At 43.0% G+C, this 22,911-nt stretch overlaps 1 protein-coding gene across 1 annotated transcript in view; it reads left to right on the top strand.

Moving 5' to 3' along the window:
* The window catches only part of ADAMTS2 (ADAM metallopeptidase with thrombospondin type 1 motif 2), a 266,588-nt gene that overhangs the window by 226,837 nt on the left and 16,840 nt on the right, over window positions 1-22,911 (top strand). Inside the window, exons 11-18 of the mRNA XM_066612929.1 lie at window positions 9,200-9,345; window positions 11,177-11,352; window positions 11,975-12,108; window positions 13,693-13,816; window positions 15,159-15,239; window positions 17,330-17,493; window positions 18,589-18,745; window positions 20,483-20,615. Coding sequence (XP_066469026.1) covers window positions 9,200-9,345; window positions 11,177-11,352; window positions 11,975-12,108; window positions 13,693-13,816; window positions 15,159-15,239; window positions 17,330-17,493; window positions 18,589-18,745; window positions 20,483-20,615 — 1,115 coding nt within the window. The remainder of the gene's footprint in view (window positions 1-9,199; window positions 9,346-11,176; window positions 11,353-11,974; window positions 12,109-13,692; window positions 13,817-15,158; window positions 15,240-17,329; window positions 17,494-18,588; window positions 18,746-20,482; window positions 20,616-22,911) is intronic.

The raw sequence follows: 22,911 nt of genomic DNA, 5'->3' as shown, positions 1-22,911 counted from the left end.
TGCCCTTACACTGAGAGCAGTTGTGTCGGGCCAGTGTGGGCTCCAACAAAACTCCAGAGGCCCAGAGGCTCATTGGAGACTGGGGGCTCCCTGAGGGCCGCATTGAGAGTCCTTGAGGGCTGCAAGTGGCCCCAGGGCTGGAGTTTGGGCACCCCTGAGTTAGAATGATGGCTCTGCTGCCATAGATTGAAAGTATCTGAGGCTGCAATCCTATCTACACTTACCTGGAAGTAAGACTCATTGACTATATTAGGACTTACTTCTGAGTAGACATACGTAGGATTGGTCTCTCAATGAGCAACCACCATTGTCCTGCCATCCATATTGAATTGACTTGGAAAGAGCTGTCGTTCCCCCCAAATCAGGACCTTGATTTAATCCAAGCCAACCCAAATTTGCCATCCTTGAGCGTCCGCTTTCTTCCTCTTTGTCCATCTTTCCCTCCCAGTTGATCCAACAAACTTCTCTTCACTTTCACCTCACTTACTGAGTGAATACAGCATTCCATTTCCAGTGGTGGCAAGCAAAGGCAAAAACCTTTTCTCTGTAGATGTTATTAATGCATAAATAACATCATATTTCTGCCACTTGTCTCTTTCAAAAATGTTTACTGATGGATTAATAGCTTCAAGTATAATAAAACATCATGTAGCAATATTTCATTGCATTATGTGTCACTCTGGCCAGGAGGTTTCCTGGCTTCCTAAAAGTAATGAAGGGTTCCTTGTGTGAACTGGATTGCTTTCTATCATGAAATGCACTTGGCTGTTGTGTGGCAAGACGAGTCAGACTGCAATGTTGCCTTATCTCTTGAAGAACTATGCTTTCCTATCATTCCATTCCTTCCCCAAAGACATTTAAATAGATGTGGGAAGAAGCTGTTACCCATCAGTAAAGTGGCAGAGACTTGTATGGCCACTGTAAATGTATACTGCTTCCAAGGAATACTACTTATTCTGTATTCCTGTATCTAAGATGTTATGTAAAGAAGCTGATAAAATGTTCTTACTTTAACACTGAAACTGGAAAGTGTGTACTCAGGTTTATTGAAAATAAAAGTGATTTCACTTGTGTTTGCTCATAACTTATCTTTAGCCAACTTATTCACAAAAACATAGTTCCCCTTGGAGCTGTAAACATGTTTCTGAACTGTACCCCTTCAGACTGCACTTGAGGCCTAACATGAGTGAATTTTCCTCCATAAGAAATAATCCCCTGTGCATAGAAACTAGCATTAGAAACTGGTTGCTATTTTTTTTTTTGTCCACATTAAACATTTCGTGTAACGTCTAGTTTGATCCTAAAAGAGCAAAAAAGTAGGTTTTGTGTTCCTCAGTTAAGTTCATAAAGGAAGTCAATAGCTCTCCACTCCTCCCTCTGTCAGAATATTTTGTTTGGAATAATGTCAGGGAAACAGAGAACAGAATCATAATCAGTTAAAGATGTTGGTTCAGAAAGATCCATTCTAGAGACATGCAGTGATCATGATTTCATGCTACTATTCCCAGTGCCCATTATTAAAGTGCAAGCCAATTTAAACATGGTTGGTGTGTCAGGAAAACATCCTGGCTTTGCAACAGCTGAGCAGATGAAATGCCAGAAGGGGTGATTATGTTGGTTTTGTTTAGCTTGTTTTAGATCTCTTAATTCTACCCAACTACAAGTGCTGATACAGAGCAGAAAGAACTGGTCCCAGCCTATTGTATCTGCATCTCAGCATTTTCTAATGAGGGTTTTCTGACCTGACCCTGCAGAATTGTGTGGAAGGGCCTAGGCCTGTAGGAAGGGCAAAAACAGGTTTGTCGCTCATCTGTAAGAACGTTAACTTGCAAATGTAGTCCTGTAGATGAGAAATTCAAAGATGAAGGGTCGGATGTGTCTGCACAGCAGTAAGGAAGAAAAATGAACATGCAGTGAAAATGTGATGCTTGCAGAGTATCAATGTTTGTGATTTCAGGTAATTAATTCACAGTGCAATTATAATCCCACAACCGTTCTGTGAAAGAATGAATTTCAGGACTCCATTCTATCTCTCCTTTATAAAAAGTTTGATTGTGCTGTATGATTATGAGATGTATGATTGTGCTTAACGACTGCATTAAGGACCCAATCCTATCTAATTTTCCAGTGCCGGTGCAGCTGTGCCAAAGGGGCGTGCACTGCATTCTGTGGTGATGAGGCAGTCACAGAGGCCTCCTTAAAGTATGGGAACATTTGTTCCCTTACCTCAGGGCTACATTGAGGCTGCACCAGTGCTGGAAAGTTGGATAGGATTGGGCCTTAAATCTCTGTAGCAGTGTGAAAAAGGCACATTGCAATGTCTGAATTAGTTTTCCACGCCTCTTGAGGTTGATAAAAGCATTCATGCAAGGAGACAGCAAGCTACTGACCACCTCTTTTCAACCGCGAAGGACCATTATGCTTACATCCAGTAACATGCCTTTTCTCAAAAAGAAATGAGAGCACAATTGATTACCATCTTCTCTTGCACCTGTGGGAAGAGTTTAATTGTCATGTCTCTAGATTTGCACTGAACAGCAGCTCTGTGCCTCAGGCTCTGAACCATTTCACACATTACAAGGAGGGAAAACTAGGCTTGGTCCCTACATGTACACTTAACTAGGACCGGCCAACCACAGCTCCTTAATAAACAGACTTGTATAAAACATATTTATTGGACAGGTGTACTTTTAGGTGTACACTTAAACTATCATAAGTATACACCTAGCAATGTAATGTATGAAGAGGTTTATAGAGAGCAAACTGTATCAGTTTTAAAGGTAGTGTAGAGAGACCAAGGAAGCATTGCTTCAGACCCCATATTTTCTCCTCAGCCAACACAGTGAGCCACTAAGCAGGGTGTTACTGGGTAAGCTGTCCCAAGGGGTGTCAGACAAGGCATTATCCCCTCCTTCTTCATAATCTTCCTACCTTTTAGTTTCTTCACTCAGTCCCCTGTCCCAGCCCACTTCAGAGGCCCCTGAAGTGTCCACAACCTGCATGTGGGCTGATTTAGGTTTACACAGTCCTTTGGTGGATGACCTTGGGGCCCAGTTAGCTCCCCTCCAGTGATTGTTTTTTGAGATAAGGGAATGCTCAGCCTTCTCTTTGCTCCCTAAGTGACAATTGTGACAAAGGACTGGACTCTCAGATAACTTCCTCAAACTCGACCAGTGTATTAATCACAGGAACAAGGACAAGGGAGTGAAGTCATTTGCTCTCCCCAGAAGTCCCTTGCAATTCCTTGTGGGTCTCCACTAGTCCCTTGTAGGTTTTTTTCCCATAAGAATTAATAAAAGATACTATAAAGAAAATTAGCTGAGGGTAAAAAATGTTCTCCAAAGGCAATCAGCTCAGTCCAGATGATTTCCCACTGAGAAAACTGACCTCAGTTTCTCCCAGACAGAAGACAGATGGATAAATATGTGTGTTAGTCACCACAGAGGCATAGAATTTTGGCCTTTTCAAGATAATTTTCACTGGCTTTCACTGTGATGTTTTCTGTTGCTGCAGTCGTCATAAGCAATCGTTCTTTAGCAGATTAACAGATGCAAGGGCTTAGGCCAACCTTGCCAAGAAATAGCAATGTCATGAAGGGATAGTGAAATAACCGCCTTATGGCAAGATCTTATTGTAATATTAAAAAGAACTGAAACTGTTAATCAGTAGCAGACCTGCCATTAAATCAAAGGGGCAAATGCCCGAGACACAGAGCCTTGTTTGACTCTAGGACCGTGTGGAAGCCTCTTTGAGGCTCTTTGAGTCAGAAACTGTGCTTCCGGTTTGTGGGATGCAAATATCTTAAATAAACAGATAACATTCGTTTACATGGTTTTATACAAAACAGAAACACAAGTCATGGACGACAGGTAGCTAGAAATCACAAAATAATCATTTATTCCCTCCAGTTTCTGACCAAGTCAATATGGAACTGTGTATGTTAAGAAATAATTCCGCCTGAGGTAGGACTGGAATTACTGGGGAGAGGGGGGGTGCAGAGTGATCCTGGATCCCTTACCTTTTGTGATGTCCCCCCAGCTACTGTTTGGAAGGCTATAAGGGGGGCCCATAATTCGGGTAATATAGGAGGAGTCTTGAGGATCCCCATAATCATACGAGGGTCGCCCAGAAAGTAATGCACCACATTTTTTTCTTCAACAATTATTTATTGAACACAATGAAACTTACACACAAGAAAGAATGATGTTTCTTCTACACTCCCTATTTTTCCACGTAATCTCCGTCCAGTTCTATGGCCTTCCTCCAGCGAGACACAAGGGCATGTATGCCCTGCCGGTACCACTCCTTGTTCTGGTCACGAAGCCATTTCTGCACTGTGCGAATCACCTCTTCGTCATCCTCAAAATGTCTTCCGCGAATGGCATCCTTTAATGGCCCAAACAAGTGGAAGTCTGAGGGAGCTAGGTCAGGGCTGTAGGGTGGATGGGGTAACACAGTCCAACCCTGTTTAGTGATGTGTTCCGAAGTCCTCAAACTTGTGTGAGGCCGAGCGTTATCATGTTGAATCAAACATTCACCTGGGTTGTTATGGCGCTGAAGTCACTGGAAGCGCTTCTTGAGTTTGGTTAATGTCTTCACATAAGCTTCAGAATTAATGGTGCTGCCTCTTGGCATCACATCAATGAGTATGACGCCCTCACAGTCCCAAAACACAGTGATCATGACCTTACCAGCGGAAGCAGTTGCTTTGAATTTTTTCTTCTGTGGAGATTGAGGATGATGCCATTCCATCGACTGTTGTTTTGTTTCGGGCTCAAAATGGTGAACCCAGGTTTCCTCACCTGTCACAATCCTGGCCAAGAACACTTCCCCCTCATCTTCAGAACGTTTCAGCAACTCAGAAGAAATGTTTTTTCTGAGAGATTTGTGGTCCACCGTAAGACAGCGCGGAACCCATCGTGCACACTTTTGAGTAATCAAGAGCATGGATGATTGCATCCACACTTCCTTTGCTGATTGACAGCTTCAGCGCCAACTGCCTAGTCGTTATGCGTCGGTCCTCACGAACGAGCACATCAGCAAGCTGCATCTTGTCAGGTGTGACAGCCGTGGATGGCCACGCCGAACGCTGCAAATCTTGGAGCTCTGCCAAACCGCCTTCTAATGGCCTCACCCTCTGTGCCCAGCGACTAACCGTACTTCTGTCAACTGCAGATTCTCCATAATCTGTACACAAACGTTTGTGAATGTTCCCAACAGTTTCGTTCTCCGCAGTGAGAAATTCAATGACGACACGCTGCTTGTAACATACATCACTGACGGATGCCATTTTGAAACACTGCTGCAGCTACGCTATCTGAAGAAACCAAAAATTTGTGTGTGCACTCCTGAAAATTCAAATAATGTATATCTAAAGTTTCGCATTCGTACCATTACTGTAGGCTGAAAAAAAAAATGTTGTGCATTACTTTCTGGGCGACCCTCGTATATAATAATGATGCAAGGCAGCCTATCTACATAAACAGATGGTCTGAGAATGTGAGGGGCAGTTCACATTTCATTTCACACCCTCATTTCAGATGCAATGGGAAAAAAAGTTTAATTAGTTCATCTGAATGACTAGTTCCAGTCCATCCACTGTACATATCCATCTTAGATTCTGTGGTGAATTACAAGAGATATTTCCCACTCCACCCCCCTGCATGCAAATCCACCCCCTCCACTTCACTGGAGCACACGAAGCCTCATGCAACTCCAGGATGCATCGGGAAAACCTCCAGATTGCAGTGGAAACATTAAGCACATGCTTAACTCATGTACTGAAATCAATGTGACTATGAGTGCAATCCTTCGCTTGCAACAGGCAAGCCAAGAGGTTTGCGCTGTAACCAGTGCAGGTTAGGGGCCCAAAGCAGCTCAGTCAGAGGCAAGGGGAAACTTTCCCCCTTAACTCTGGGAAAGGTGCCTTTGCCCCAGTGAGTCTCACACCTTCTGAGTGGCGCAAGTCGGAGGAGAGCAGAGCGGCTTCAGGCTGCTCCAAACTCCCTGTGAACGAGGGTTGGGATTCAGCATAAGTGCTGGATCCAGCCCCACCCCCAGGGCCGCCTGCTGCCCATTCTCCCCCCGCCCAGGAATGGCTCCCTCCTGCCTCCTCCCTGTCCATCCCAGAGCCTTGCGTCGGCCCAGCTGGGCTGACACAAGGCTCGCCAAGGAAGTTGGTGCGGAGGCTTGTGTCAGCTTCTGCAGGCCAACGCACCTCTGAGCGCTGGCCCAGCTTCCTCCCAAGGAGGCACAAATGTGCAAGGGACCTGCGCTGGCCCATGGGCGCCTCAGGATTGCGCCCTACATTGTATCCCGTATTTGTATATTTGTGAATTCTGCATAATTATTTCAGCTCCCAAAACATGCATAAGTGAATGTCACCCTGGAATGAATTTGCAAGGCAATGCGTGTATAGCAACCATAGCAGAATATTCTTTTGGGGAAGACGGAATATGAATTATAGCATTGCAGAGAGTGGTCCTATTGTATGACTTTTCCCTCTCACATTTCTTGCTCTCACACTCTACAGTAATGAGCATCATGGGAATCATATTTTGACCTAGAGTATCTTACTGGCATATTGGAAAGCCGTACTGTGAGAAACCTGCATCACCTTAAATTTTTTTCAGCTGTTGATCAGCCAGCGCACAGATAGTGATCAGAGGTCTGCCAGCAGAGAGAGTGCCAACAATGATCTCTCATTGTTGGTGATCATCTGGCATCATTTTCATGATTTTTTTTTTTTTTTTGGTGCTTCTATACTTAAGGGAAATTTTATATTATAAGTCCAAATGTTGCACTTGTTTTTGCTGGCAGTGGGTGGTTTAGCCATATGCTTTGCATACAGTGCCTGCCAAGTGCCTAGATTCAAAGGCTGGTTAAAATGTATTGTAGAGCTGATTATTACGAAAAGCAGATGAACGATTGCACTTGTTGTTACAGCCATCTGTGTGTATGTGTACATGAACCAGGTCGTCAGAGTAACAGAAACCATTAGTACATACGATCTAAAATTGCAGATTGGTGTAAGAGGTGATGGGGTTATAATAAAAAATATTGCCCAGCTCAACCCCGCATTTTAGCAGCATATCTTCATTTTTTAAAAAGTCTAATAAATGGCTTTTATAGACTCCTATAATAATGTGGATGCTTGGGAGACTACCATTGTTAGAAAAAAGCTGAAGGGGAAAGTAAAAAGGATCAGATCAGAGTGCATGGGGGCTGTTTCGGCCCAACTGGAGCGAATGCCCTAAGGATGAAGGGTTTTACTAAGGGTGCCAGCATGGCTAACGAGCAGAGAGAGGGTATAAAAAGCAAAGAAGCTTCTATCTGTAAATGGAAATCTTGCCCTAATGAGGAGAATAAACAAGAACATAAACAGCCCAATCCTATGCCCTGCCATCTTCCACCTTGTGTCCACATTGATTGCACAATGCATGCTATGTTGGGGATGGGGTGGGGAATCAGACAGCCAGCAGGAGGTATGTATTTTACTCACCTCCTGTTAGGCTGCGTGTTCCCTTATAGGTCTCCTCAAATCCGCACCAGTTACTTTGCTGGTGTAAGTCTGAAGAGAGGAAGGTGACAAGGTAAGTTCAAATAGAATCTGGTGTGTGCTTTTGCCACCAAAATTCACTCCCCTGTGGCCCACACAAATACACGGATGGGTTCTGAGCTGTCTACAATGGCTCAGAAGAAATATCTTGGGTGGTGGTGGACAGCTCGATGCAAGTATCATTCCAGTGTATTGTAGATGTGAAGACCAATTCAATGCTCATGATCATTTAAAAAAGAAATTCAGACTAAAACAGTCAATATTATTATGCTGTTGTATAAACTGATGGTAAGGCCAGATCTGAATGATTGTGTTCCATTCTGGTCGCAGGCCGCAGGCAGGCTCAGAATACCCTTCGGAGACCACGGGGCTCAGAATATCCTCCAGAGGCAAGGGAAACTCAGCTCCCCTCACCCTCAGAGGGCGGGAGTGGTGCGCAGAAGGGCCCTCCCACATCCATGGATATGAGATTTGTGGATATGGGGAATATATCCCATATATCGTTTTCTCTAGCCACTGAACATCCCAGTTCTCCCATCTTTACTTGGAGACTGGGAATTGGCAGAAAAAAACACCTGCATGCAGAGTCCCTACAAGGCTCACCACTTGAATTTTCAATATATTCTACCCATGAGCCAATGAAAACATAATTATTTGTGACAAAAATCATGGGAATGAAACCATTTCTGTACTTTTATAGGATTGTTCTTTTTATTTTGAAACTACTTGTTTTTAAACACTTTCATTGTAAAAATTTCATCGACTGTAACTATATTTTCACATACTTTACAGAGGTGTCAACATAATTATTGCCTCTAATGTTCTGTGAATGGCTAAAGTGCTATGAAAATAAGACTTACTAATAGTTTTGTGCTGCTTAGTTCAAGCTCATGCCAGCTGAAGTACTTTTTCCTCTTTCTGATTGCGTACAATCTTTTTCACTGCTGAACTATATTTTTCAGAAAAAACTATATTTTTCAAGGACAGCATTGCTAGATAACTGAACGATACTGAATAAGAGCACAATCCTAACCAGGTCTACTCAGAAACAAGTCCTATTTTGTTTAATGGGGCTTACTCTCAGGAAAGTGTGGTTAAGATTGTAGCCTAAGAAGCCTAGATTTTAACTCTTGTAGAGTTGTGGAGATGAGAGGGAAAACCCTGGTGCTAATGCTTCCCTTCTTTCCTCTGATCTACCTTATGATGGGGCCAAAATTCAGAATTTGCAGATTCTCAATTTTGAGCGAATCATGAGAATAAAGTCAAACAGAGGAAGATATCCTTGAATGCCTCCCTCCCAGTAATTCTCCACAAATCTAGGCTGAAGCATGGAACCCAAGGTAAAGGAGGACTAACGCAAGGCTTCAGTTGAGTTTAAATAACTACAGTCAGGTAATATTTGAAAAGAAAGGAAGTTGAGTGCTGTGTTCCTATGCACGTGTGAAACATCTGCACTTCCTTCTAGAAAGGCAGGGAAAAGGACATATGTCTAAAATATGAACCAGAAAATCTGTATCATTTTTCAGTAATTCCTAATAATATGATGCTTTCAGTTTATATCCAAAAAGTTAGAAGCCAACAGTAACACAGTATTGAAATGGATTACGAAAGTATGCATACATGTGAATTTTTCTCTTTTAGCATTGTTTTAAAGGTCACTGTATCTGGTTAACTCCAGATATCCTGAAACAAGATGGAAACTGGGGGACATGGAGTAAATATGGCTCGTGTTCTCGAACCTGTGGAACGGGGGTGAGATTCAGAACCCGGCAGTGTGACAATCCACAGTAAGTTAAACTTGACAAAACTGTGTTCCTGAGGGCACAATCCTAACCCCTTATGTCAGTGCTTTCCAGCATTGGCATAGCAGTGCCAATGGGACATGTGCTGCATGCTGCAGTTGGATGTCACTCACGGAGGCCTCCTCAAAGTAAGGGAATGTTTGTTCCCTTACATCAGAGCTGCATTGCCCTTATGTCAGTGCTGGAAAGCACTGACATAAGGGGTTAGAATTGTGCCCTGAGTGACTTTTAAAAATTGTAAAAAAAACTATTGGTAAATTTCAACTAAAATACAGGAAGAAGTAATTTTTTGATTGTTGATCAGGGCCTCTGTCTTGATATCACTATAGATGTTTCTCTTTAATACTTTGGATGGATATTTATTGGCAATGTTTATTGGAATAGAATGACCCCAATGATTATCCAGGGTTTCTCTGCACACAGATAATGAATGATTATCCAGGGTTTCTCTGCACACAGATAATAATAATAATAATAATAATAATAATAATAATAATAATAATAATAATAATAATAATAATAATAATAACAACAACAACAACAACAACAACAACAGGTATTTATATACCTCCTTTCTTGGTCTTTATTCAAGACTTTATTCAAGGCGGTTTACATAGGCAGGCTTGTCTAAATCCCTTATTAAATAGGGATTTTTACAATCGAAAGAAGGTTCTTTCTTTCAAGAACGACTACATTCAGGTGTTTCATTCCGATCTGGCTTCACATTCTGGCCTCCATCCTCCCACGCTCAGAGCAGATGGAATAGCTCGGCTTCAGCTTGTCAGCTGCTTCAAGGTCGCACGGTGCCAGTGGCCTTGAACTGGCGACCTTGTGGATGTTATCTTCAGGCAGACGGAGGCTCTACCCTCTAGACCAGACCTCCTGCCAAGATAGGGCTTGTCTTTTCATTGCTACTCTAATAAGTGTTGGCAACCTGCACCTAAGCTAACAACTTGAAGAGAAGTTTAAAATATAGGTTGTCATCAGAGTAAATGAGGAGATCGGTCTGCTAGTGTGAAAACAAAGCGCCTAAGTACTGTTACGCCCACTGAAATTACTAGAAGTTGATGTACATAAATCCCATAGATTTCACAGCAGATGTATTTGCTGTTCAAAGGGTAATACTGTTCATTTTGGTGGATGGAATCAGTTCACAGGTGGAATCAGTTCACAGTCAGTGAAATATACCCAACAAATCTTCAGACCAGATCAGACTGTGAAACTCACAACCAGTGACATGCACATAACAGATCTCTCAGACCAGATCAGACCATGATGCCCCAATTTAAAAAAGTGGTGGATTGCTTCCAAATAGTGACAAAATCCAACATGTTGTGATTACTGTTAAAGCTGGGGTAGTCGTCTCATGGGAGTGGTGCCTGATGTTCACCGTACAGTGGTCCAGTGGCTGAACGTATATTTTTACCTCATACTCAAGGCCTTTCATGAGTAGTCAGGCAGCTCCGAGTCAGCACCACCAAGCAGTGAGAGCTTCACAGTCGTTGGGCACATGGTCTTGAGTATCCTTGACCCCTGAGTTATCGAAGCAAATCCCAATGAGGATACTTAGCAGCCTATGATACACTTCAAAGTGCTTTCTGTGTATTATAACAAAGGAGTTGTCATTATTCCCATATTGCAGATATGGGATTGAGGCTGATCAACTGTGGCTTGCCTAATGTGTCTTATGGATATCCATTCTACTTCTACCTGAATTCAATTTCACAAGTATAAAAATAATTGGAAGCCAGACAAAAATCTGGCCAACTTCAGTGACATGATGTATGTCACCTATACTGCTTCTTCTTATACCTAGCCCAGCTAATGGAGGCCGCACATGTTTTGGACCAAGCTATGAGTTCCAGCTTTGCAGCACCCATGATTGTCCTAAAGAGTATGAAGATTTCAGAGAGGAGCAGTGCAAGCAGTGGGACCCTTATTTTGAATATCAAAATATGAAGCACCACTGGCTCCCATATGAGCATAGTGAAGGTAAGCACTTTTCCTCTTATTCATTTTATTTTGGCTTCAGTTGGCTTCGTACCAGGCTTTGAAGACTGAAATCCCTGCTATACAAAACCCAGAAGAACCCAGTGAACATTTGCACACAGGTTCTCTTGCCATGTATCTCGTTCACTCTGGAGAGTACACTCTTTCCCACAGATAAGCATGCAGTCACGATGCACATTCCCTTATTGGCCCCTGCATCAAACTGATACTTAAGCTATGCATAGGGACTGCAAGAGCAACCCTAAAATTCACTTTTCTTAGAGAAATTTAAGTAATTTTAAGAAAAGAAACTTCTTAAAATTTACTTTTCTTACTTTTGTTGGTTGACACACTGATTAATATAAACACAAACATCCAGAGACTTTTCTGATTTGGGGTCCAGCCCACATTGGTACGGCATAGTGAAAACCTTTCTGTATGGATGTAAGTTCTTCTCTTGCTGCATTGTGGAGATATTTGAAAAATCTGGACATTTTTTATTCAGTGCAAGACAAGAACATGAATTAATGGTCCCACAGTCAGCCCTTCTATTCAATTGCCATTCAGACTGAACAAATAACAATCATAGGTTAACTGATAAATCACAGGATTCTTTTCCTTGTAGGTAAAGAGCGGTGTCACCTCTACTGTGAGTCCAGGGAAACTGGTGATATTGTTTATATGAAAAGACTGGTGCATGATGGAACACGGTGCTCATATAAGGATTCCCATAGTATCTGCGTGCGGGGAGACTGTCTAGTAGGTGGCATAAATTTTGGAACTTTTTCCATTTTCCTATTTGGAAGAATGAGTAGCGCATTAACTTGTAATAACAGGCTACTTTTCCTCTAAGGCTAAGCTACAAATGAGCTATTCCTTCAATCTTAAATACTTACACTGATTGATCACATAACACATACCATAATTTATCATTGTTTTACATAATGGGAAGCCGTAAAGGTCTCAGCTTAATTAAAATGGAGTTCAGTTCTGACTTATACTGAGAAGCATTCAGCCTGCCCAGACCCTGCGCTGTATATCTCCATTAGAAATGTAATTTGTAGATTAATTCAGTGAAACTCTTGAAAATGTACCTAAATTTATTTCTATTCAGGAAAACACAGTGGCACACCAAAAGAACACAGGTGCCCAAGCTTTGTTTAAAGGTCTCATTCAAACTGCTAGGTGCTTAAATAACTCCTTGAACTTCTCTTGTTTTAAAAAAGTTTCTGAAGTGAGAGCAGATTAGAATTTCTGGTGTATGCATTGCATAACCCTTCCCACGCATTAGTGCTGAGTGAACTCACTGTAGTGTGTGACCTTCCTGTCCCACTCCAGTAGCACCACAAGCTCAGTTCACATGACAGGAACTTACTACTGTGTCATATAAGAATCCCAGTGCAGCACCACTATTTCCCATCTAAGGGCCCGGCCTGCATGGCACAATACCCTTGTGTTCCCCTTCCCCCAACCCTGCAGCCCCCCCCCCCGGGGCTAGCCAGGTTGAACCTCCACAGCCTTCTGCCAGGCATGCTGGCTTCCGTGACTGAGAAGGGGGCCTTACACCTCCGAGAAGCAACTGTCGCCCCTGACAGCCATGCAGCAGCCTCCTCACTGGCCTCCTGATACGGCCATGGGGCTGCTGCCGCCCTCAGCACCAGTTCATCCCATCACTGTTCCTGCGAGCCATTGTGGACATACTCAGAAGGAGGGTCTTCCCTAGTCCATGGGAGTTCCTGAGCCATTCGGCTGACAACTGGTGGCCCCAGGTCACCAGCTGGTGAGAGCCCCCCAGACACATACAACTGACATGTGACTCTGTTTAAACAGTTGCCGTCAATAGTGATTATTTAAATGATGCTGAAGTTAGCAGTCCACAGGCAGTTGTGGCCTCTAATCAACCTATTGCCTCAGGATCATGTATTGAGGCTCATTGGTTTGAGACTTGAGACCAGATTCACAGAATAGTTTTCTCTTGATATCCACAGGGATATCCTCAGTGTCATTTGCTCAATATTGTTGCCTATGTGTCATCAAAGTTGGGTACAAATTAAATTATATATCTGCATATGCTCACATCCTGAATGGTAATATGTTTCCACAGTAGTTTTGTAATGAATTAATATTAGGGTTTAGTTAAGTAAGCAGCTCCAAGCAGGCTTACCGAGGGAAAAAAATGCCAATATTAAAACCTCATGAGTGCATTAACATTCTCTTTCAGTGAGGTACTAATTTTGTATGTGTGTCTAATGCCCTGTTTTTAATATCTTGATCTGATGTAAAATCAAATAAAAATGCAGACTCTTACAAGGAAGAGTAATTGCTTCTGTTTTCTTTTCACAGAAAGTAGGCTGTGACAAGGTAATAGACTCCTCCAAGCAAGAGGACAAGTGTGGGGTGTGTGGCGGAGACAACAGCCACTGCAAAGTGGTGAAAGGAACACTCACCAGGGTACCAAAGAAACAAGGTCATTCCACTTTGGATTCAGTTGCCCTGTTCCCAGAGAAGTATGCAAGAAGATCCCAGAGGGCCTTTTGAATGTTCTTTCATTTGAAACATCTTGCTTATGCTGCCTCAGTGGCTGCACCTGAACCAGCACACATGAGCTTCAGGTGCATCTTCTGATGAACAAGAGCAGAAGTGCTGTTGAAAGCAAACTAGAAAGTCCCACTGGGTGAGATGGAGTCCATTCCTGCACTCTCAGAGGCTCCATGACTTAGGGCTTTCATTTCACTTGTGAGGTTTCTTCTTGGTTTTTCTTCATCTAAACATTTCACTTGGCCTGAATTTGTTGTGTGCTCTTGAAGGGTTTTGATATGCTCAGCATTCATGTTCACCAAAGGAAAATGTTAGATCTGTAGAAGATGCATTTGAACTAGGGGTCCCTACCCCAGTCTGGGAATGATGGAAATCCTATTTGCTGCATTAGTACCAAGGAACTCCAGAGGTCTTATCTGGGATTATCCAATTTCTTTTATCCTACCAAAAACTCTGTGAGGTGGGTTGAACGGAAAGATGAGCACTCAGCTCATGTCCAATACCACCCTAGTCACTCAAGCACACTTTCACTATGCATGAAGTATTTATAGATATTTATAAAGCAGTTTTCCAAGGCCCAAGCAGTTAGCAAATTGAGGATGTTAAATGACAGAGCATCGTGTCCTCTTTGTTTCTCTTTTTCACTAAACTGTAAGTCAGTATGGAAGCTCCCCTGGCTTACAAATACATTAGATTCCACAGTGGTCTATTAATTGTAAGTCCAACTTCACTAATTTTCAGTGGCAAAATCTTGTAAACTATGAAAAATGAGTACTGCAGTACAGTACTCCATACTGTGTGGCCTTACCTTGAAAAGTGGGCTAAAAGTGGGCTAAGAGTGGTGACCAGGATGTTCGGGAATGCTGGGAGTAGGCACTGACAACATCTATTGTGTATCAGTTGAACTTACGACTATTGCTCCAAAGAGGCCAGACATGTTTGTATCTTATGAAGTTCCTAAGTTGAATGTTCATAAGAAAGGGAGCTTCTGTATAGATTTCTTACACTTTTCTTTCGTTTTAGCAGAGTAGTGTTTTTCATAAGACAAATGTATTTTCACAGTCTGAGGGCATCTTAAAAGAAACACTTTTAGAGAGATAAGATGCAAATAGACCAGGCCTTCTGTACTGGTACTAATTGGCCAGTACAAGGAATTTCATATGGTGTAGCTGAAGCTGCAGAAATCCCCCCTTCAGGAATCAGCTCCTCTTTTGCATTTGATCATCCCTTTATTTAGAATACTAATACTTGCTTTTAATTTTCCTCTACAGGATATGTTAAGATGTTTGAAATTCCAGCAGGTGCCAGGCACTTGCTTATTCAAGAATCTGATGCCACTGTTCATAATCTTGGTGAGTATTGGATCTGGTTGTTGTCACTGTTCTTGTTTCTTTTTATTTGCGGGTTTGGTTTCACTGACAAATTGAAAATATGTTGGTGTCGCTATCTGTTCTCAAAATCCCTCTCATTTATCTCCTGGAATTCAATATTGAAAAGCCAACCCAACCCAACATTCTGCTATATCAGCCATTTTCAACTACTATGCCATGGCACACTGGTGTGCCATGAATGGTCTGCAGATGTGCCACGAGAGTTTGGGGGAGGGTCATTTGTTAGTAGGGCCAATGGGAATGTGAGCTCCCTACCAACAGCACGGTGTGCCTTGTCAATTTTAGTACCTTGTCAGTGTGCCATGAGACGAAAAAGGTTGAAAATCACTGTGTTATAGGGTTGGAACAGATTATGCAGAACAGAGCTTCAGTTACACATTTAACTATTTTTGTAGTTTGGATTTTTTTCTCCAACATTTGAAATTTCTAATCTTACTCCTAGGAAGGAGTGCATTGGATTGCAGTCAAAGATCATAATCTGCACTGTACCCCACTACAGTGCACTGTGACAGCCCTGCTGACCCCCAGCCTGTTTATTATCGATTGGCACCTGTTATGTCAAATAGGAAGACATTTGCAGAGTTCTCCAGCTTTCAGAATCATTCAGATTTCCATGCCTCTTATGAGGCATAGGTATCCCTACTAGATGTAACAATTCATATTATTTCATATTTGTCGCACAATATGCCACTGCTCACCAGTGCTCTTTTTGCATACACACTGTGCTCCTTTTTCATCCACAGTCTAGCATCTTGCTCTGAACTCTTTCAGATTCTGAGCCATTCATGGCAAGGCCGTTCAATCAATCACAAAGCTTAAACAGTAATTGAAATCCTCTTCCTACAATTCAGTGGATCAATAGCAGGCAACGTCTTGTAGACTGTTATTAATTAGAAGTGGATTCACATCAAATGGCCTGGTAACTCTGCCTATGAATCACCCGTATTTTGCTTTAGGAAACACTTCCTTGAACTGCTGTTCCATGTAGCCTCATGGGATAAATAGCATTCTTTGTACAGACTCGTTCCTTGCGTTAGGCACACTGTTTCAGGAGAAGTGTTAGCAAGATGTACACTTTCCATGCTGTAAGCCTGATGGACATGTTGATTCTGACAACACTTCAGGAGTTTATCACACAGACAGAAGGGTAGAATATGCCTGAGCAACAGGGAAGGTAGGCAACAAGTGTATGAAACTGTCAGGTTTGGAATTATTATTTTAACATCAGAAGTAGGAAGACAGATAAAAGGGACTTTAAAATTTATATGTTGAAATTAGCCTGGGATGTCAGCAATGCCAAGGTCAGTAATAAAGGCTACACTGAGGTAGAGAAAAGAGATAAAATTGGATTGTAGAATCCCCAAGTTCAAAGGGACCTTCTCTAATTGAGTCACCTACACAGAGGAAAGATTTGCTATTCTTAACATCTTTGCTGGAGAGTCAGTGAAGGAGATTTCCTTAGGTAACTCATTCCATTTGCCAACCTCATTTGCCAAAAGGATATAAAACATTGTACTTTTTAATATGTTAATCCAGTGGTTCTCAAAGTGATGTGTCGCAACCCACCATTGGAACCTAAAAGGTTCATTTTCCCCTTAAGGGGAGTGACTCAGAAATGGGTATCTCGACAGTGCCACTGCAAACATGGCGCTGCAGGCACCCAGGCACATTTAAGCATAACTGGGGGGACTGTGCAGCCCCCTGGAAGGTCCTGGAGGCTCGCAGAGGGGGCTGCGAGCCTCTCCTCTGCTGCAGTGGATTCCGATATGCAATCGGAGCCCACTTCCTGTTTCAGAAACTCTGCGCTCTGTGGCTCCAATTGTGCTGCAAGTCTTTGGAGGCTGTGTTTCAACATGACAGTGTCATAGAAAACAGCATGTTGTATAGTGTCCTCACAATGCTCCATAAACAAATTGAACTGGTGTAGCACAGCAGACTATCTACAACTGGAAACCTTCTCATTTCTTTCTTGCCCCCTGAAATTAAAAATTTTGGAAGACAAAGCAAGAAGTGAAGTATCCTGAGGATTTTATTTGCCATTTTTTCCCTAGCTGTCAAGAACAGAGAAACAGGAAAATTTATTTTAAGTGAGGACAACTACGTGCCAGATTCCAAAGTGTTTGTGAGCATGGGTGTGGAATGGGAGTATCGGAATGATGATGATAGGGAAACAGTGCAAACGATGGGCCCTTTACGGAATGGAATCATCATTCTGGTAAGTCTCTTGAAGATGAGTGTCTCGGTTGTGCTGAATCATGATTATGGATTGCATCTGTTGACATCTGTTTTAAGGATCAAATGCATATTTATTACTTATCCCAAACTTTACATATTGCCACGTTGGTTTGTCAGGATTTCAGGGTTGCTTGTCAAAAAAAGCAGATTGGGAAGCTGACCAACTGTGAGATGGGGGAAGGATGAAGCCAGGGGCAGTGGTGGAACAGAGACGCTGCCTGAAGTATTTGTAACTAGCAGTGTCCAGTAAAGCAAAACAAATGGGCTAGCAGGTGGTGGTGGTGCAGGTGTGTGTGCTGGAACTTAGGAGGACAATGTGACCCCTGCCTTCTCTGCTCTCACTCCCTTGAGTGGCTTGTCACAAGAAGCACCAGCATAAGGACCAGGAGTTTCCTGCTTCATATCCTGGCCATCTTTAAAGTAGACCCTAATATACATAATCTGCTTTCAGTGAGAAAGGAGTGAACGGAACAGTTCTCATTGAAAGTTGCACGTATAGTATGGGAATCTGAGGCTTGCCCCTACACCTAGTCAACATGTGAACCTGCCCAGAGTCTGTTTCTCCTGTTGACATTTCAACTTGTACAAATAAGGGCCCAATCCTAACCAACTTTCCAGCACTGGCATAGTTGTGCCAGGGGGGCATGTGCAGCATCCTGCAGTTGGGTGGCAGTCACAGAGGTCTCCTCAATGTAAGGGATATTTGTTCCCTTACCTCAGACCTGCATTGCCCTTACCTCGGCACTGGGAAGTTGGTTAGGATTGCAGACTAAGGGCCCAATCCTATCCAACATTCCAACCCCAGGGTAGCCACAATGCAGTCCCGTGGTCAGGGAACATATGTTCCCATACCTTGAGAATGCTCCAGTGGCTGCCTCTCCACCATAAGATGAAACACACACCCCACTGGCACGACTGCACCAGCACTGGAAAATTGGTTGGACTGGGCCCTAAATCTATTCAGGAACATTTTTAAAATTTAAGGTCTGCTTATCATTGTTTCAGTTTGTTTCCAAAAAAGAAATTTGTAATCTCCATATCTTGTTCAAAATGTATGACTTATTTGTCCGACTAGGTAATTCCTCATGGTAACGTCAAGATTTCACTGACATACAAGTACATGATCCATGAAGACTCTTTAAATGTTGATAACAACAACGTCTTGGAGGATTCCGTAACTTATGAGTGGGCTTTGAAAAAATGGTCACAGTGCTCAAAACCCTGTGGAGGAGGTAAGACTGCTAAACTGAAGCATGCATGTCATTTTCTGAGATCCAGACTACAAGGAAAATGTAACTTGGTCCTGTATGCTACTACATCCTTGTGATTTGCTGTGCAATTAACAGCTGACCAGGGCTGTCCTTAGGGCACTCAATACCTGATGCCTTGAGCTGAGTTTGTGAAAGGACTTCACTGAAAAGCACTGCGTTTGAGTTGATATGACAGTTCTGTATATCTATAAAAGCTTGTTTACTCCATGTAAGCTACCATTTGATGCTGCACTCACCAAATATTGAACTTGAATTGAACATGAAGAATCAGGAATTTATTAATCAGAAAATTATTCAGGAATCAGAAAAAATCAGGAATCAGAAAATTATTAAAGCAACAGAATCCTGGGACACCTTCAAAACTAACAAATGTATTTTAGCATCAGGTTTTGTGAACAGGCCAGTAAGCAATGGCAGCCCAATCCTGAGCTGCCTGGAACGCCCAGGCTCGGCGGCACCAAAAAGGGCTGCCGCCGAATCCTGCGCCTCCCGCACTACTACTAAGGGGACATTCGTCCTCTTCCCCTGAGTAAGGTAAGCAGCTCCACAATGGGGCTACTCACTTTACCACTGACCAAAAGGTCGGCGGTAGAGTAAAGGCGCTCGTGTAGGGCGCACAGCCCTGCATGAGCGCCCTGGATCCTGCAGAGCTCAACTCTGCAGATCCTCCTCCCGCCTGCCCCCGGCACACCTCCCACCTGCCCCCGCTGGCCTCCCCCCTCCCCGGAATGCCTCTCCCACACCCCCATCCATGCCCCACCTCCCGTTCCACAGCCCGGCAGTCTGGGAGACTGCCGAGCCGTGGAACATGGGCCTCCGCCCGGCGCTAGCCCTGCACCAGCCAGCGCTAGCACCAGCAGAAGCCTGGTAGTGAGCCCCGCAAACGTGTCTTATGGCACGTTTGCAACTGGCCAGTGGCACAGAGCCGTGCCACCAACTACAGGATTGGGCTCTTAAACAGTTACACATGTAGTTAGACTTCAATATAAAAAATACTAGAGGAGTAGAAAAAGCCTGGGCTAGAGAAACTATTTATTGCTGCGCATTATTTACAATTTATTTGCACTTCTAGAAAATGAAAAATGTATAATGTATTAGGATGGTTCTATTCAATAGTCAAAAAAGAAATGAGTGAATGCTAGTGAAATACAGTGGAATAAATATTCCAGCATGTAGATTGTACTCCACAGTGGACTGAAGCAATACATAAATGTGAACCCATCTACATCAGGAATTGTTATGTGCATCAACATCAGGATTTGTTCATTCATTTCTTGGCTCCCAGGATTCAGCCACCCTGAAGCTTTCTCTCCCCTTACTTTACCACACTCCCCACATGATAGGTAGAAGACAAGAACTACACCAGGGACTATTTCTGCTGTTCTGTCGGCTTGAAAAAGAGCCTGCATGATCATGCAAATTGTGGCAGTTGCATTCCTTCCCCATGCAGAGGCACTGGTTCACATAGTAGGCTGATGCCAGCCAGATTGCAACCACACCAGTTGCTCCAACTCCCATGCAATCACAGTGTGACTAAGAAAACTCTAAACCGAACTCCCTGATTCTGCCAAATAGAACCCACTTTTTGCCCATAGAGGAGTAAAGGGTCAAAATAAAATGCATCTGTGCATTCTGAAGAATTTCTAGTTGCATGCAAGCACGCTAAAGGCCAAAACTAAAATAAATCTCTCTTTCAAGGCTATCAGTTTACAAAATATGGTTGTCGGCGGAAGACTGACCACAAGATGGTTCATCACAATTACTGTGAGTCCATCCAGAAGCCGAAGCCCATTCGCAGAGTGTGCAATCTCCAAGAATGTTCTCAGCCAATGTAAGCATTCCTCTCTGCTAGAATAACTCATTGCTGTTGCATAATAGTCCACTGAAACAGAAATGCCTTCGGCTTGCCTCAGATGACCTCCTTCAGGGCCTCCCTTTGTGGCTGCTTTGGGGCAGGACTGCTCTTTAGCTATTACCAAATCTGAGTTATACAGTAATGTAATGGAATTGCCAGGATTTTTCTTGTTGAAATTACCATTCCTACTAATAATGATACCCACAGATTCTGAAATAGGCTTTGATGGGGAAAAAAAATTCTATTTGGTGTCTCGCCATCTTTAGATAATCCAGATAAAATAGATGTGAAACAGATTTATATAAATTGATTTTACAGCATATGAATTTTAAATGCATAAATAATATGTATAGGCTGTTATTGAACAAAATATCATACATCAGTCCTGAACCAAACACCAAAAATCCTCACACCCTAACTCTTAAAGATGTGTTTGTAGGGGCAGATGGGTCACAAAAATGACTTTCTGCTTAAGCATTTTTATTTTCCATTTCCATCTGTATATTTCTTTCTTCTTGTAAACTGGGGGATGGTGGCAAAAGACAGGCTTCCGTGCTTCATGGTTTGAACTGGGAGGAACCCCAGTTGCCCCCATGCAGCTGAAGCAATCCATACAGTTCGTTCATTCATTCATTCATTTCCCACCTTTCCCATGTGGAAGCAAATGCCCAACAATAAAATCACTGGGGAGGGGGCAACTATTTGGACCAAAGCAGGTGTATCCAAGTTTCAGAACAAACAGCCTTATGCATTAATATCATTTGCTGAATCAGAAACTGTGAGCATAATTCAGGTGCATATTCCAAATGAAGATACAGTCCATCTGCACTCTCTTGCTTTGAATAGTTGCACATTCCACTGTACACTTCCATATGCTTCCCCATCCATGTTCTCATGCAACTAAGCCAGGCAGAATCATTTACTACAGAATGAATTGGGTTTGCCTTTGTTTTGAATGGCAACCAGTTAATGTGGCGATCACAACAAAGGAGTATGCCAATGAAGAGCTTTTCTTCTATGTTTGCTAATTTTATACATGAGTACAGAAGACAACAGAAACTAGGAATACATTGATGGTGAGGATTTACATCCTCCTGCCAGGACTGTGCCAAATGATTTGACTGTCAGAAGTTTGTGTTTTTTTTCTGTTTAAATTCCTAATGCATCCCAAGGTGATAGCTGAAGGTGGTAATAATAAAATTCACTGAATAGAATTGAAATAGCCACATATCTCCTTGACTTGACTTGGATAAAGATCCAACCTGAACAAGGAATTTTATATTGTTTCTACAAATAGCTCAAATTTTGTTGCCGAGGAAGGGAGCTCTTCAGTTATGAGGCAAGCATTGTTAAGCCTCTGTATGTGTCCTTTGGTGTGGACAGTATGAATATTCTTGGATGTTGTTAAAGACCCTGCTAGAGAGTAAGCATTCTCTGTGGTATAGAATATCTAAGCCATTTAGAACTTTTGGGGTCAAAACCAGGACCTTGAATTGTGCCTGGAAGACAACATGCAGACTCTGAAGCACTCTTCTAATGCCCTATTTGTAACTGATCCCAATCAAGAGGTGAGCTGCCACATTATACCAGAGGAAGATTCCAATCATAAAGGTCAGGGTCCAAGAGTCTCCAAGGCAACTAACAATCAATGAAAATCTTAACATACAAATGTTACAAAGCAGTGAGTAAGGAGTGTTAGGAGAAAAGCCAATGGGAAAGTAATGTAGGGCGCAATCCAAACCTGCCTTGGAGCAGGCAGGCTGGCGGGCCTGTGCTGCATCGAAGGCAGGATTGGGGCTGCAAGTGGCTCAGCCTGGGGCAAGGGGAATCGTTTTCCCTTACCCTGGCTAAAGCCCGCAGCAGCCCCAATGCGACTACTTGGATCTGTGCCACCTCAAGCGGTAGCGCAAATTTGAGCGCTCCGGGACTGCCCCGGGCTGCCTGGGAACAGGGTTAGGATCTGGCATAACTGCCGGGATCATGGCAAGCAGATCAGGGAGCATGGCAAGCAGAAAAACAAGGGATAAGATTTGGTGTGCATGAATGCTGCCAAATCCACTCCATCCCTCATCCATACCCCCTAGTTCATTGCTCAACATATCCTATTGCTTCCCTTCCCCACCCATGGCCCAACCTTGCTGCCAGCTTACCAGCACCTGCAGGGGCCTTGCACATCATGCCTCTTGCTGTTTGCAGCAGTGGCCGGACAGCATATTGCAGTGGCCCAGCTTTCACACTAACGTAAAGGCTTTGTGCTGCCAGAACTAGCATT

This window comes from Tiliqua scincoides, chromosome 2 (assembly GCF_035046505.1).
Source record: "Tiliqua scincoides isolate rTilSci1 chromosome 2, rTilSci1.hap2, whole genome shotgun sequence".
Classification (NCBI taxonomy): Eukaryota; Metazoa; Chordata; class Lepidosauria; order Squamata; family Scincidae; genus Tiliqua; species Tiliqua scincoides.
This window is presented reverse-complemented; position numbering and strand designations above follow the sequence as displayed.